Source organism: Exophiala mesophila (genome assembly GCF_000836275.1).
Source record: "Exophiala mesophila strain CBS 40295 unplaced genomic scaffold supercont1.5, whole genome shotgun sequence".
NCBI lineage: Eukaryota > Fungi > Ascomycota > Eurotiomycetes > Chaetothyriales > Herpotrichiellaceae > Exophiala > Exophiala mesophila.
This window is the reverse complement of record NW_015622508.1, coordinates 2695878-2709441: the sequence shown is the minus strand read 5'-3', so window position 1 is coordinate 2709441 and position 13564 is coordinate 2695878. Positions and strand designations below refer to the sequence as shown.

The following is a 13564-nucleotide window of genomic DNA, read 5'->3' as shown; positions in this document are numbered from 1 at the left end:
CCACCTACACCAAAAACTCGAGCATCACCTCTGAACGCCGTTCCTATTCGTGAGATAGCAACTAGGAACACCATAGGTTACCCCAGACAGCTCCGACATGTTGACTTGTCCCTAATCGCATCTCACAGTGAGCTTTCTCCACAAAACCCTGGTCCTTGGAAGTTCGGCCACAGGCTTCGACCCCCTAGCTGCCAGATTAACCAGCAAACCATACCCATCGATCCTCACTGTGCATTGGTGTCAAATGAAAAACTCGGCCGTTGCGAAACTTAGCTTGTGAGCGTGGCCTCCTCGACATTGTGCCCATGTGACAATGCGGATGTACACATTTTTTCGGGCCAGATGTGGCGGCCAACCCCACGAGAACCAAGATATTCAAAAGAAACGCATGCGCTCCAACGGAGACAGTCTAGATCCCACACTATTTGGCATATCCTGTGATCAAGCAATGTCTTGATTCGCTCGGCCCGCCGTTGGGGGCGTCTTTATCAAAATTCAACAGCAATGAAAATTTGTCATTGGTGGCGATATGATCCGGCATATTTTGATAGAGTTCACCATAGCTCGGGGGCCTAGTCATATGAGAGTAAGTTTCAGGGTTTGAGGTCCGGGCAGTGTGTCCCTTGGTAAGAGGAGATTGACCAACAGGCCGTGATCAAAGGTGCATGGTGAACATGAGTAGCACCGAACACATTTGGTCGCAGAAATTAATACAGCCTCTTCTGTAGTCCAGAGTCGATGATGGTGTGCTCTTGAAGTCTATCTCATGAGTCGTTACTCGTTGCATCCTCCATCATGATGGTGTGAGACCAGAGTCAGTATAAAGAGGAGCCGGTGGCATGAGTGAGATCTCAAGCCGTGCTCGTCGTATCACGAGGTCACATTGCCAAGTACATGTTTAGGTTTTATCGAGGGATACAGTAGTACCAGGAAAGCAAACACGACATGGCACGGAGTAGTTTCGATGTTGTACGATTATCAGACTGTGCAAAATCCGGGGTTGTGTGACACGGTCGACAAGTGATGGACCGATGCTATGCTGTGCCGGGTCTCTGGTAGCCTGATGCGAAACTCTGCAGAGATGCAGTGATTCTATAGGGTAAAGGGGGAATGGAGCAAGACAAGGAGAAGAAGAACTAAAGAAGCCGTGGATAGAAGCCGGGTAAGAATGGTCGCTGCCTAGACCATTCCCCAGAGAGGACGCGGAAGCTCGACTTCGCGGCCAACTTCGACAGCGCGGCCCATGAAACCTCGTGCGCGTGTGTCGACTCCGACGTACGCTTCTCTCCGTTTCTCCGCGCCTTGAACCTCGCGAGTCACACTCCACGTCCTCAGGCCGTAGTAGCTGCCCACACAGTGGACGAGCCAGCGGGCAAACGCGGCTCCTTTGTCATTGTCCAGGCCATCAAAGATCATCTTCTCTTTGCTGATGGTACCGTCTTGATCCCATCCGCCGTCCAACCCCTCCCTCTGCTTACGTCCTGGAGAGTCGTGCATGGCACCGTTTCGACCGATGAAGACAATCTCGTCGTCCTCTTCGCTGTCACTGGCCAATGGGATGTCCTGCAAGCCTTGCTCACGCAGTCGAGTCTCGCGGGCATTCCATCTTTGCACAAAAGACCGCACGTCTTCTTCCAGATCCTGCAGCAGACCTTTGGCAGCTTTGGCTCGCTTCAGTCGAGCCCGCACTTCCTTGGGAATGTTGGCCGCTGCCTCTTCCATTGGATTCATCCCCTTGTGAACTCCGGTCCGCTTGCCGCGGTTGCGTGTGCTGTTCTTGCGGCCTTTGAGGTTCGATTCCACTGCCCGTTGGAATTCGGCCGCGTCCCACAATGGTGCTAGATAGTAGGGCACCGTGCGTTGCGGATACGTCGGACGCACTTCCCAGTCGCTAGGTAGCGGTGGTTGTGCCCAGGGATTGGACAACAGACGATCTGCAAACACGGACGATTAGATGAGTGCACTCGGAGGGTAGATATACTTCGCATCAATACCATTCTCCCATCGTCGTCGCTGACGTGAACCTTCCTTGCCTTTGAGCAGAGCCTCGCGTCGGTCCATGCTGTCGCGGCGCATGATCTTGCGATCTGCAGAAAGAGAGTTCTGGACCCCGCGGATCGACTTTGTTGGAGTCGAGTCGAGAGGAACAGAGATGCGTATCGATGTGCCCATGACGGGTCGAGGAGGCGACGTCCGCTGCAATGAGACATCTCCCATCGCGGTGGGAAGATCCCCCATCGAGGGCGGGCTGCTGGCCTGGGGAGGCTCAGATGCTGCCGGAATCATTATGGGAACGATAGGCATGTTGGACGGTTGGAAGGTGCTAAGATGAGTAGTTGTCGCGTCCGTGGGTGGCGAGTCGATAAGGACGGCGTTTGATGCAGCTGCGATCTCCTTTGCTCACCGAAATGCAAACACCAGGGACTGAAACCTTGGCAGAAAAGAAAGAAGAAATCTATATAGAAAGGAGACAACCCAGAAGGCAAATGGAATGAGATGAGAAGATGTCGAAAGCCGGGTAGATGGAGATGGTGACAAGATAGCAGCTGTTCGTCTGATATGCGTGAGGAGGGACTCGGGGCGCCTTTCTTGGGGATTTCACTGCTGGAGGGTCAAAGAGGGTGCAACTCGGCCGGCATTGTGGGCCGATCGGCGGCTCTCCAACCCTACAAGATAATCGACATTTGCTGTTGGAGTCATGACTCTGGGCCTCTTCTGAACCCGGCGAATGATAGCAAGAGTTTGGCCCATGAGTGAGTCAAGACACGTCTGAAATAAGAAACTGGAACATCACTGGGAGCAATTTTGCATAATGATATAGGGAGGGAATTTGATGGCTTGCTCTTCTATCGTGATTGTCATGGAGAGAGGCATCTGTATACTCACTCTTGATGAGTGACTCATGCCAGGAGCTGGCTCCCAGTGCTGTCGACTCGTTATCGTCGTTATCGCATGGCAAACACGCGAGTTCCATTATTGACTGCAAGTGTCAAAGCTTACAATAGTTGGTTGGTCCCCCACAGATTAGGCGCTTGTGCCTCCTAAAACTCCGGTTCCTGGTGCCACTAACGAGGCCGAGGGGGCAGAAGAGCACCTTGTGAAACTTCGAACCCCACCAAACCATAAAGAGGCACACAGGCTGGAGCCCCAGCCACTTGCAGCCCATGACATCCTCGCCTGAGATCAATCGTCTTAAGCAGTTGTAAACTTCATCCTTCTGTCTGCGTTGTTTACGGAATACACACTTCAGCCTTTCCATCCTTTAACTTCCTTACTTCTCAATCCACCCTGACAATCCCAGGTGATATCTGAGGTTCTTCGTAAAGTTAATGATTCGCTCATTATGAAATACTTCATCCAGCTGTGCTTGAGTCTGGCGACGCTCACCTCGGCGCTGTCAATCACTTCCCCGTTCCACAAGCAGAGCCCTCTCAAACATGAAGAGCCACTCATTTCGGACCGATACTTGGTCGAATTGTCTCCTGGTGAGACTCGGTGGATAACTGAGGACGATAAATGGGCATTGTTGAGGGTAGGTGTTGAACTCCAGAGACTCTCTAGGATTGTCAACCTAACTCCCCTCTTAGGACGGTCGAAAGTTCATGGACATCACTGAGTCCGGACATACATATCCTTTCGTTGACATGCAGTCTAAAGCTTCGGTGAAATACCCCTCCAAAACTGCCCACAACAAGACGGTCAGAGCCCTGAGTGAACACCTGGATAAGAAGAGCCTACAAAAACACTTGGAAGGACTGACTTCATTCCACACCCGCTACTACAAGAGTCAATACGGAATTGATGCTGCGCAATGGCTGTTTGACACAATTCACGATGTGGTCAATGCTTCGGGGGCATTTCAACACAACGCCAGTCTGCATCACTTTCACCACCCGTGGGGTCAATTCAGCATAATCGCACGCTTCCCCGGCAAGACAAATCACACCGTGGTCATCGGTGCCCATCTTGACAGCATCAACATGTTCCTCCCCTCCATTCTTGCCGCTCCTGGAGCCGATGACGACGGCAGCGGGACAGTCACCATCCTCGAGGCACTGACTGCACTCCTCCATAGCGATGACATTGTCACAGGCCAGGCAGAGAACACGATCGAGTTCCACTGGTATTCGGCGGAAGAAGGAGGCCTCTTGGGAAGTCAGGCCATCTTCAAATCGTACTTCGAAAGCGGAAAGGAGGTCAAAGCTATGATACAACAAGACATGACAGGCTACGTCGAGCAGACATTGGCTCACGGCAAGCCCGAGTCTGTTGGAGTCATCACTGACTTTGTGAGTCCCGAGTTGACCGAGTTCATCAAGGAGATCATCACCACCTACTGCGACATCCCTTACACCCTGACCAAATGTGGCTACGCCTGCTCCGACCATGCCTCGGCTAGCAAGTACGGATTCCCGTCAGCGTTTGTCATCGAGTCGGATTTTGAATATTCGGACAAGAAGATCCACACCACCGACGATGTCATCAAGTATCTGAGCTTTGATCATATGTTGCAACATGCAAAGATGACGCTGGGATTTGCCTATGAGGCAGCATTTGCCAAACTATGATTAGATGGTGCCAGGTAAATAGTTTTGGATCTCTGTTCTGAATATATATCCAGCGACTCTGTGATTTGCTTTGATCATTTCTTAGTCATCTTCCTGCGGCGGACTTTGATCTACGGAGTACTGTATAAGCATGGGTATGTACTGTATATACGGAGTACTGTATCCTGTCCGCATAAATAATCCGATCCGAAGCTGGGCCTGGAAGGTGCCAATCAAGAGATGCAACAAGCGGCTGGCAGTCGTGGCGCCGTGTGCACAAGTGACGTCATCCTTCCCCGCGATTCCCTCACAGGAGATAACGAGCCACCGTGCGTGCCTTCCACTAAACAGCTGTTTCTGGGCCTGTGGTGGAGTGAGGACAAAGGGGAACTGAGAAGGAGCCAATGGCTGCAATAAGCTTGAGCACCTTCCTCCTGCACCGCCATGCCAGAGCTGCTGGGATTGATGCAGCAAACAAGACACTCTTCACCTGCGAACCACTCATCTCGACTTGACCTCCTCCACACTTTGAGCCACCAGTCCTTTTTGACAATAGCTTGGGCCTTGATCTGTCCTTCAATTCTTCACTACTACGTACTGTCCAGGCATCACGAGAACAAATTGCGTTTTCATTATCGTTGAAAGACGACACCGGACCCAGCCTCTTCTACTGACAACATCCTCCCACTGTCTACCCGAGGCAAGCGTTTCGACTTTCCTCTCCAACTATTCATTCTTCGCCACCTTCTCAAGGTCACTCTTCTAGCAGACAGAGAGCTATCTACACCTTCTATACGTACGGCAACCAGAGTCAAATCTCTGTAGACTGCTGCCTGAGTACTGGCTTCCCAAGATGCCGGCCAGAAATTGTATGTGACATCAGCGCTCGCTTCCCCCCTCCCATTTCATTCCCAAATTTCCACTGATGTCGCCTCTAGACAACCCCTTTGCCAAACGAGAGGAATTCTCAAGCCGAAACCTCATCGCCTACAAGATCCTCACTGTGGTCTCATGGCTACTCCTCGTTATTGCCGGTGTCTACTACACCTTTAGACGCCCTGAAGATCACCACCACCACCATAACTACCACACCATCTGGGGCCAGAACAACCACCGAGCTACCCCCTTCAGCTTGAATTCAATCGTGGTCAGCATTTACTGGGTCGTGGTCTTGATCTTGCAGGCACACTATGTCAGATATCTCTACTCTGCCGACCAGACATTTGTCACTAGTGCAGCCAACGTGGGAAGCCACTTTATCCTGGTAGGTTTTCATAGCTATACCCTGACATGCCATCGTCACCAAAATTCTGACCATTGTTTCTAGCACAATCTCCTCAGCTTCGGTTTCATTCTTCTCTGGGTCCGCGGCTTTTTCTGGCAGGGTGAAATCCTCCTCATTGTCAACCTTTTCAACCTGACCCTCCTCTACTTCCGCCATCCCACCACTCCACGCTTTGTTCATATCCCTATCGTCTCGGCACCTCTTGCTTGGACTTATATTGCCATTCTTTGGAACGGGGCTGCAGCAGTCAATGCAAGGAGTCTCCCTGCGAGAATTGTGGCCAATATCTTCATCTGGGGCATCCTCGTCTTGGGGGCATTTTTCCTACTCACATACAAGGACTATACTATTGGCATCGAGCTGTCAATCCTCGCGCTAGGTAAGCCACCGATCACTACCTCTCGTCGAAACCATGCTGATGCCAGTGCACAGCTCTTGCCATTGCCCAGCTGGAGACGCATGTGATTGCATTCCAATGGATCTTTGCCTTTATTATTGCTGTACTACTCTTCTTCGGTTCTCTCTTCATTGGAGCCCCACAATGGTTTGGCCAAGGCAGGGAAGCACGCCAAGAAGGTGCTGTTGTCGGTGAGGACCGTGAACGCGCTCCTCTTCTTGATGACCACTAGGTCTCAATGCCTTGCTAACCGGGCAGCATGCATGGGTATTGATACGCCGGGGAAGTATTGAGCTGCAAGTGGTGGTGAGGTGGTTACATTGAAGGTATGGCAGCATTGCTGGCATGGGTTCAAGGTTCTGATCTCATTCGTTGAATCATGGAAGCCACAGGAGGCATGAGTTAAGAGGCTTGCTTTGCAGTTCGTCTAATGAGTTTCAGCACTGCATTTTCAATGATTGGAGCAGCGTGGCATATTTCGCAGACTCTGGACTCAGCAAATGAGGCAGGCGTTGGGGCGGTTTGACTTTTTGGACGATGGCCAGCACTCACGCCATCTGCAGTATCTGGTTGCCCAGACCGCTCGAGTTAATTTAGGTTGTTCTCCATTGGTCTCTGAGTAACATGGATTAGCAGCAAAATAGCCTCCTAGCACCCATCTATCTATTGTGTTTTTGTTTCTCCGTGTTTACTCGTCAAGTGTTGACCAATAAATCAGGTTTCTCAGAAGAAATTCAGGAAGCAGGCGCCTCCCAATCGTCAGGGGTTGTTGCCAGATCGTCAAAGTGGGCTGTTCCTTCCCTTTCAAGGTGGGTTGTACAAAACAAATCGACCTTTGCTGCTCCCACGTGGACATCAGAGTCTCCTGTTCATTCAACCACTTATTATAACAACCTCTTATCCATGTAACACCTTCACTCGCTTCTTCCACCTCCTTCTATCACCATCTCAGATCTCAACTTCATCTACTCTTGAAGGTCGGCAATACCTCTCTCTCTTGCTCGCATTACCCATCTTTGGTCCGTCCTGAGACGGAAGACTTGTTTCTGCCAACAGACACCTGATAATCGCCTCCGACTAGCAATCTTCAATTGTGCCCAAATCCTAAATCTAGCCATGGATACCAACCTACTTACGCCTCCCATCACGGACGAGCCTCCTGAGCACGCCGGCTTCGACCGATCCAAGGCTATGAACCTCATCCGCCTCATCAACCTCCTTTCGACCTCGTGGAAACTCCAACGGGGCCGTGGACCACGTGAGCATTCACGTTGTATATGGTGTTACGGTGACATGGGCGAAGACGGTGAAATTATTGTCCACGCCAACGGCTCATGTAACAACGCTTGGCCTGCGTCCTGCTTTCTCCAGTGGTTGGAACTGGAGTTTCATTTGAACAAAGGCACAAGAGGATGTCGTGGACCTCTTGCCATTACATGCCCAATGTGCAGAGAACCCATGTTCTCCAGGTATCGGCTGCATTATCGAGACTGCGAATCTCTCCAGAGCCCTCTCGAAACCAATAAGCCCCCGCCTGCTCCGTACACTGCTTATATCAAGGTTGCGCCTTTCAGTCCAGACTATGTTCTTCAGTGTGCTCTTCACGATCGTAAACCCATCATTTTCGTTAATCATTCGCAGGTCTCGGTCCGCAATTTGAGATTCTTTGCAATTGATATGGAGCTACTGGTGGCCTACGCAGCCATCGGGCGTCTGCCGGACTCAGGGAGGGCGATCATGCCGTTTCCGCCAGAAAAGAATAACACTTACTGCGAAAAGTCCTACGGAGGTTGGATCTTGATTGATCTTGGCAACAACATATTCAGAATGTGCACCTTCATTGGCAAAGACGTCGCAGCCTTGTTTGAAAAGCTCAACCAAGAGGGCGTAAATGTTCGGACCATGACAGCGGACACGTTTAACCAAGAAGCCGAAGAACGAGGTGGTCTGGTGACAGTGCTCAATGACATGGAATTGATTAAAGACAAAGAAAATCTCCGCAAGCTTCGAGACGACGCAGAGGAGTTTATGTGTAGTGCTCATCCTGATCGAAGCAATGAGGACCAGGCAGCGTATTTCCATCTATTTGCAGCGCTCACCGGAGTGAGAAGCTCCGAGGGTGCCTCTAACGGGCGTTTGAAATCTTTCCTCAAACAGTGGCATGCGGACTTGCAAGCTACTATGGAAGCTGAAGCTTTGAAGGACATCCTGTCCAAAATTGATGTTCCTCCAGGATGGAAGGTCTTGTCGAGCACCAAATTCCTTCCACCACCCGGGACAGCTCAGCAGGACGTGTACGACTTTCTCAATATGGTCACGGAGAAATGTCCAGAAAAATACGTGGAAGTCCTGGATCCTCAAATTCCAAATTTCGATGAGGAAAGTGAACAATTACTCCAAAGCCAGCAAAGTCAAGTGGATGATCATTCGAGCGACAAGGATATTCCAGTCAGTACGGAGGCTCATGAGGGGATTATTGACTTGAAGGAACAAGTTGCGGAAATGGAAAGTCCTGGGGAAGAACTGAAGCAAGCGGCCAAGAAAGAAGATACGAAAGCTCCTCAGGAGAAAGACAAGAAAGTGTCTGGCTTTGGTATTGGTTGCCATTTTTCTTTGGGACCCGCTGGTCTTACTCCTGATCTATCCAAAGAAGCGTCCAAAGAAGAAGACAAGGAAGAGCATAAGCTGGCGCCCAAGGAAGAAGATAAGGAAGAGCACAAGCATGCACCGAAGGAAGAAGACAAGGAAGGCCTTGCTTGTGGTATTCCTTGTCTCCCTCCCTGGGAGGTTTTGGAACCATCTCCTTATACACCTAAGGAAGCGCTAAAGGAAGGGTCCTTGGAACAGCTTGCGGACGCGGCAAAATTGGAGACTCACTGAGGAATAAAGTAAGATGCTAGGGCTGAAAATACCCAAGAAGGATGTCGAAGTGACCTCATGAGAGAGGCGGGTACTACGACTACAACAACTACGGGGGTTCTATCTCGAAGTCTCATGCATGCACATGAATGGGCGGTCTGCTGACCATCGTTGCTCACAGGACTTGAATCTGATGTGGGTTTAGGACTTGAGCACATGGAACTGATCATTCGAACGGGAAGATAGGTATCTTACTTCGGAATTGACAACATCTGGTTTAGAGTGCTGTTGTCTGCAAGGCTGTACCATTCACATGGGTGATCTCCTTCCTCTGCCGCTATCATTGCCTACCGAGCTGCCAGAGATCCCTTCTTCATCCATTCATAAACCGAACTGATCTACAGTAAGTACTTGCCAACTTCTACACCATCAAGTCCTATAGATGACTCCTCCCCAGCGGCCCAGGCACGCCAGACACCCAATCATCAGCACCAGGATCTGTATTCACAAAACTCACCCTCCTAACCCAAGTCTCATCAAACCAAGTCCCTAACCCATCTCTCCTCTTCCTCCACTCCAACCCTCTCGCATCAAGAAATGCCAGGAAAACAGCCGCTCCAACCTCACCGGTACTAACCGATTGATTCTGTCCTCGAACCCTCAACCGTCCAGTCTGAACCGCACGGACGAGATAGTCGACCGCACGGAAGACTTTCTGTCTCATACCGGTGACCCATTCAGGATAGAGGATTCCTTTCTCGGCACGAAGTCTCTCTTCGTAAACGACGAGGATCTCGGCATCGATGCCGCCATTCACGGCGGCGAGGAGGGTTTTGTCGCTGAAGAAAGATGCGTGATTAGTTTGGGAGAGGGAGTATTCTGGACTGAAAGAATCAAAGTATTCGCAGATGACGCGACTGTCGAAGATGGCTTGTTCGGTGGAGATGTCGCTGGTACTGTCGTTATTGCCCGAGTTTGGGTTTAGAATCAGGCAGGGAATCTTGTTGCTAGGATTGTATTTGCCAACTAGTTCATTGTGTGTGCTCCAGCCTTCGTACTGGACGGGTGCGACAACGACTTTTTGGAACGAGACGAGTTCCGACATGTGCCGTTCGATTGCCATGATGTAGGCCATCCGTGCAAATGGTGAACGAGGGTGGTAAATGAGTTTCATTCTCGGTGGTTTTGCGTCCTCGGAATCGACTGACATGATTGATGATTGATGATTGATGCTGATTCCCTGGTGGCGACTTACTTGGGTGAGATGGTTTCGTATTCTTTCAATGAGCTGGTTGTATATCACCTGGTCACTTGACTGGTCCTTGAAGCCTGATATCAATCAAATTACTTAGACTATACTACTCCGTATGTATTTGGTCCTGCCGGCTATTCTGACGGCCGCCGTGAGGAGAAATTGTGGTGGCCGAGGCTATTTGTTTGTAGCATCATGATGTAAACACTATCTTGTAATTCAGACTACATGGTCTAGATTCTACTCTATATCTGCTCCAAGCTCTCAGATATCAAACACAATTGCTCAGAAGAGATCACGCTTGGAAGGGAGATCTAGTTTCAAAGCGTATTCGTATAGACCTAGGTAGTATCAAGGTGGCTCTATGCTCATTACTCATTGCAGCCACTTAGCATACGCCCATTCTATCCTGCGAAGTGTATTGATCTGTCGATGAACTCCACCCTTGACATCGAGTAGATCATCCAAATCTTCCAGAAACTCTCTCCGGACGGTTTTTGGCAAGACGAGAGCAGCCCGCTGTCGTAAAAGATGTGTTTCACATAAAAGTAATCCATGGTTCTCCTCGGAGATTATGGCTTCATCGTCGAGGTCGGAGTTGGTCAGGGTCCGGTCAATGTTGCTGTTCTTATGTTAGTTTGCTGGGGTCTGGAAAAGACTCAAAAGAAGAAGAAAGGTATGTACCGAATCAATCGAAGTGCCTCGCCTTTCTTCTGTCCTTGCTTGAGGCCTCTTCGACCACCGAATGTGTTTGCCACCCAGGAAAACAAGGCCCAAGAGATCACGACACCTGGTGCAATGCCCACGAATCCGAATAAGAGTTCTTGACTTTTCAAAAGAGAGTCGATTCCACCAATGGCAACCTCGACATCAACCTTGGTTTTCTGAACCTGGATCAAAAGAGTTCGGATCAGATTGCCTGCCACGGCGTTCTTGATAGGGCTCTGCATCTCCCGTTCGTATGCTTTGAGCACAGGGGTTAGATCACCTTGCTTCACTTTGGCGCGAATCTCGTTGATTTGAGACGCAGTGAAAGCTGTTCCATTCTCGGGATGTTGTACCGCAAAGTCAACCACCATGCGTTCCAGACTGTCCCGATCGGCCTGTAAACTGTCTCTGCTCTGGATGGCTATTTCACTAGTCTCATCGTGCCGAATGGTTCCAATCAGTCTGGTGACAGGCTCCACCACCCAGTTGGCCCAAAAGTCGATTGCTGTCTGGCCTAGATCTCGGAACCATTGCGCAATTTCCGCTCTCCTGTTGGATAATATCCTTAGGATTGTGCTCCCAGATAGGAGCAGTCCAACGGCGGGGATCCAGTACCGAATCAATCTTGAAGGCTTGCCGTATTGTTCTCTCCTGAGATTGGCGTTATGCTCTTGCTGAGGAAGGTGGGTGTCAAGGATTTTGATGAGAGCGTGAGCAACTTCGACACTCGAGGCAGTATTGGGGTCTAATGAATCATGACCTCGGTGTTCTTCTTCGCCTCTCGTCGCATTTGCGAGAAGATTTACGGTCTTGGCAATGGTTGTTTGCCAGTCTTCTTCTTCCGCAGCTGAATACTGGGGCAAGGCGCCGTGTTTGCGATCTTCTGGCGCACCATCAAATACCAGACATTCACGCACCAATTGGCCAATGGAACAAGCACTTGTCTTGCGTAGAGTGGTAATTTGGTTCAAATTCTGTCGGATCTGAATTCGAGCAATGGAGAATGGAGAGAGAATTCGGCTTTGAGCATGAGCAAGAGATCGTTCCTTGATGCTGCGTCTGACGAGTCTATAAAACTCCTGCCAACTTTGCGAGATAGACCAAGTGGCTTGTTGTGCGGACGCCCTCAAGTTCGACCCAGAGCTAAAGCGTTGCCGAGCGTCGGCGTACACTTCCTTGGACTGTTTCCACAGCCGTATGGGGGACATCTGAAAGGTGTAGAGTGCGGTATTTGTATATGAGGACAGTACGTCATCCCAGTACCAGATAGACTCACTCAAGGGAATTGTGCGGTCCAACAGGGAATTGAGGATCGAGCCATAAACCTGAATGGTGGCCTTGCCTACAGCTATCCATTCTAGGTTGGAGGTGTCCACTGACACTTCTTCCGTCGACAATTGTCCCTTCTTCTTAGCAACCTGCACCAGAAACTCGCGAACCTTTGAGCGGCGCAATAAGGGTCTTGAACTTGAGGTGGTGGAGAGGGCTCTAATAACTGCTTTCAACTGGAGGGTTCGAGCATCTTCTTGGGGAGGAGCCGGAGTGTCCACGGCCAGAGCACCGGCTGAGACGGACCGTTCTTGGGCTTCATTCAGTTGGAACTTGTCCAAGATGGCATCGACACGTCGAACATCACTATTGAAACTATGTTAGAGGCCTAATTTCCTGTGTCTATATGGATGAATCGTATTACTCGTCAATGAAGGACATTTCGACAGATGGGCGTAGGGCCAAAGTCTCACGGCGTCTGAGGAGGAGATGAGGCTCTTGACGGCGACTTCAACCTAGCCTTGTCGAAAGAACATGGTCGAGTCGGATGTTGATGAAGAGGGGAGGGTTAAAGGCAGGGGCTAGCTAAGCGAAGGGGGCTAGGAGATGCAGGGGAGAAAGAAGAGCATGTCCAAGACAAAGAACGAATGGACCTAGAGCTTGCGTCAAAATTACACAGGCGTAACAGGTTCTTGGAGGAACACTTTGGTCCTGGCGTGGGAGAAGTGGAAGAATTGTTGTTGAAGACAATGACGTCGAGAATGCGTCATAAGAAGCTATGGTCTTCCGAACAAAAGTTGTAGGGGGAATGATTATTTGCCATGGTGCACTACCAGCCACTTCCCCCAAACAAGCACGGCTATTCGGCGCCACCAACAAGTACTGTCAAAAGTCAACTGCCCGCCGCTAGGATCTAACGGCGGTCAACAAGTTATGATGGAATAGATTAGGTGACAAAGATGGGAGGTCAGAAGGTCCTGGCCAAACCCCAGCCATCATGTATCCCCTCCATCCAACAAGTCCTATAGTTTTTGGCCTGGCAGAGGAAGCTCAGTCGACCTCGGTTCCCGGTTGCGTCCCATAGGTGTGCCTGGAATTGTTCGCTGCCGCCTAAGAAGCCTGAAGAATGACCACTATCTCCGTGAAGCCCAACCCTGGCTAGGGACTTGTCCGCCTATCAAATCACCCACTAAGTAGACCGTCATTATTACTACTTAGGTGGTTAGACCGCCACCAGCGCATCAAAC

General features: G+C 50.3%; 4 protein-coding genes across 4 annotated transcripts; 2 read left to right on the top strand and 2 right to left on the bottom strand.

Annotated features, from left to right (window-relative positions):
- Positions 1–877: 877 nt before the first annotated feature.
- PV10_07664 (uncharacterized protein) lies at positions 878–2590 on the bottom strand. Its single transcript, XM_016372594.1, has 2 exons — positions 1995–2590; positions 878–1934 (listed from the first exon to the last, which is right to left on the bottom strand). Exons 1-2 carry the CDS (start codon positions 2302–2304, stop codon positions 1180–1182), a joined length of 1065 nt encoding a protein of 354 aa, XP_016221926.1. The 5' UTR covers positions 2305–2590; the 3' UTR covers positions 878–1179.
- A 590-nt stretch (positions 2591–3180) lies between these two features.
- Positions 3181–4701, top strand: PV10_07663 (uncharacterized protein). Its single transcript, XM_016372593.1, has 2 exons — positions 3181–3532; positions 3588–4701. The coding sequence occupies exons 1-2, from the start codon at positions 3344–3346 to the stop codon at positions 4566–4568; spliced, it is 1170 nt and encodes a 389-aa protein (XP_016221925.1). The 5' UTR covers positions 3181–3343; the 3' UTR covers positions 4569–4701.
- Positions 4702–5052: 351 nt separating this feature from the next.
- On the top strand, positions 5053–6956 carry PV10_07662 (uncharacterized protein). Its single transcript, XM_016372592.1, has 4 exons — positions 5053–5416; positions 5486–5811; positions 5875–6211; positions 6265–6956. The coding sequence occupies exons 1-4, from the start codon at positions 5401–5403 to the stop codon at positions 6459–6461; spliced, it is 876 nt and encodes a 291-aa protein (XP_016221924.1). The 5' UTR covers positions 5053–5400; the 3' UTR covers positions 6462–6956.
- A 3596-nt stretch (positions 6957–10552) lies between these two features.
- PV10_07661 (uncharacterized protein) lies at positions 10553–13025 on the bottom strand. The gene is made up of 3 exons (XM_016372591.1): positions 12742–13025; positions 11025–12683; positions 10553–10962 (listed from the first exon to the last, which is right to left on the bottom strand). The coding sequence occupies exons 1-3, from the start codon at positions 12756–12758 to the stop codon at positions 10716–10718; spliced, it is 1923 nt and encodes a 640-aa protein (XP_016221923.1). The 5' UTR covers positions 12759–13025; the 3' UTR covers positions 10553–10715.
- Positions 13026–13564: the final 539 nt, after the last annotated feature.

Bases quoted from the DNA above. Each gene is read 5' to 3' on its own strand.
- PV10_07664 (XM_016372594.1), bottom strand. From the start codon at position 2,304: ATGCCTATCGTTCCCATAATGATTCCGGCAGCATCTGAGCCTCCCCAG. The intron at 1,935-1,994 runs GTATTGATGCGA...CCGTGTTTGCAG, and splicing joins GCGACGACGATGGGAGAATG to ATCGTCTGTTGTCCAATCCC.
- PV10_07663 (XM_016372593.1), top strand. From the start codon at position 3,344: ATGAAATACTTCATCCAGCTGTGCTTGAGTCTGGCGACGCTCACCTCG. The intron at 3,533-3,587 runs GTAGGTGTTGAA...CTCCCCTCTTAG, and splicing joins ATAAATGGGCATTGTTGAGG to GACGGTCGAAAGTTCATGGA.
- PV10_07662 (XM_016372592.1), top strand. The intron at 5,812-5,874 runs GTAGGTTTTCAT...CATTGTTTCTAG, and splicing joins TGGGAAGCCACTTTATCCTG to CACAATCTCCTCAGCTTCGG. The intron at 6,212-6,264 runs GTAAGCCACCGA...GCCAGTGCACAG, and splicing joins GCTGTCAATCCTCGCGCTAG to CTCTTGCCATTGCCCAGCTG.
- PV10_07661 (XM_016372591.1), bottom strand. The intron at 10,963-11,024 runs GTACATACCTTT...ACATAAGAACAG, and splicing joins GAGGCACTTCGATTGATTCG to CAACATTGACCGGACCCTGA.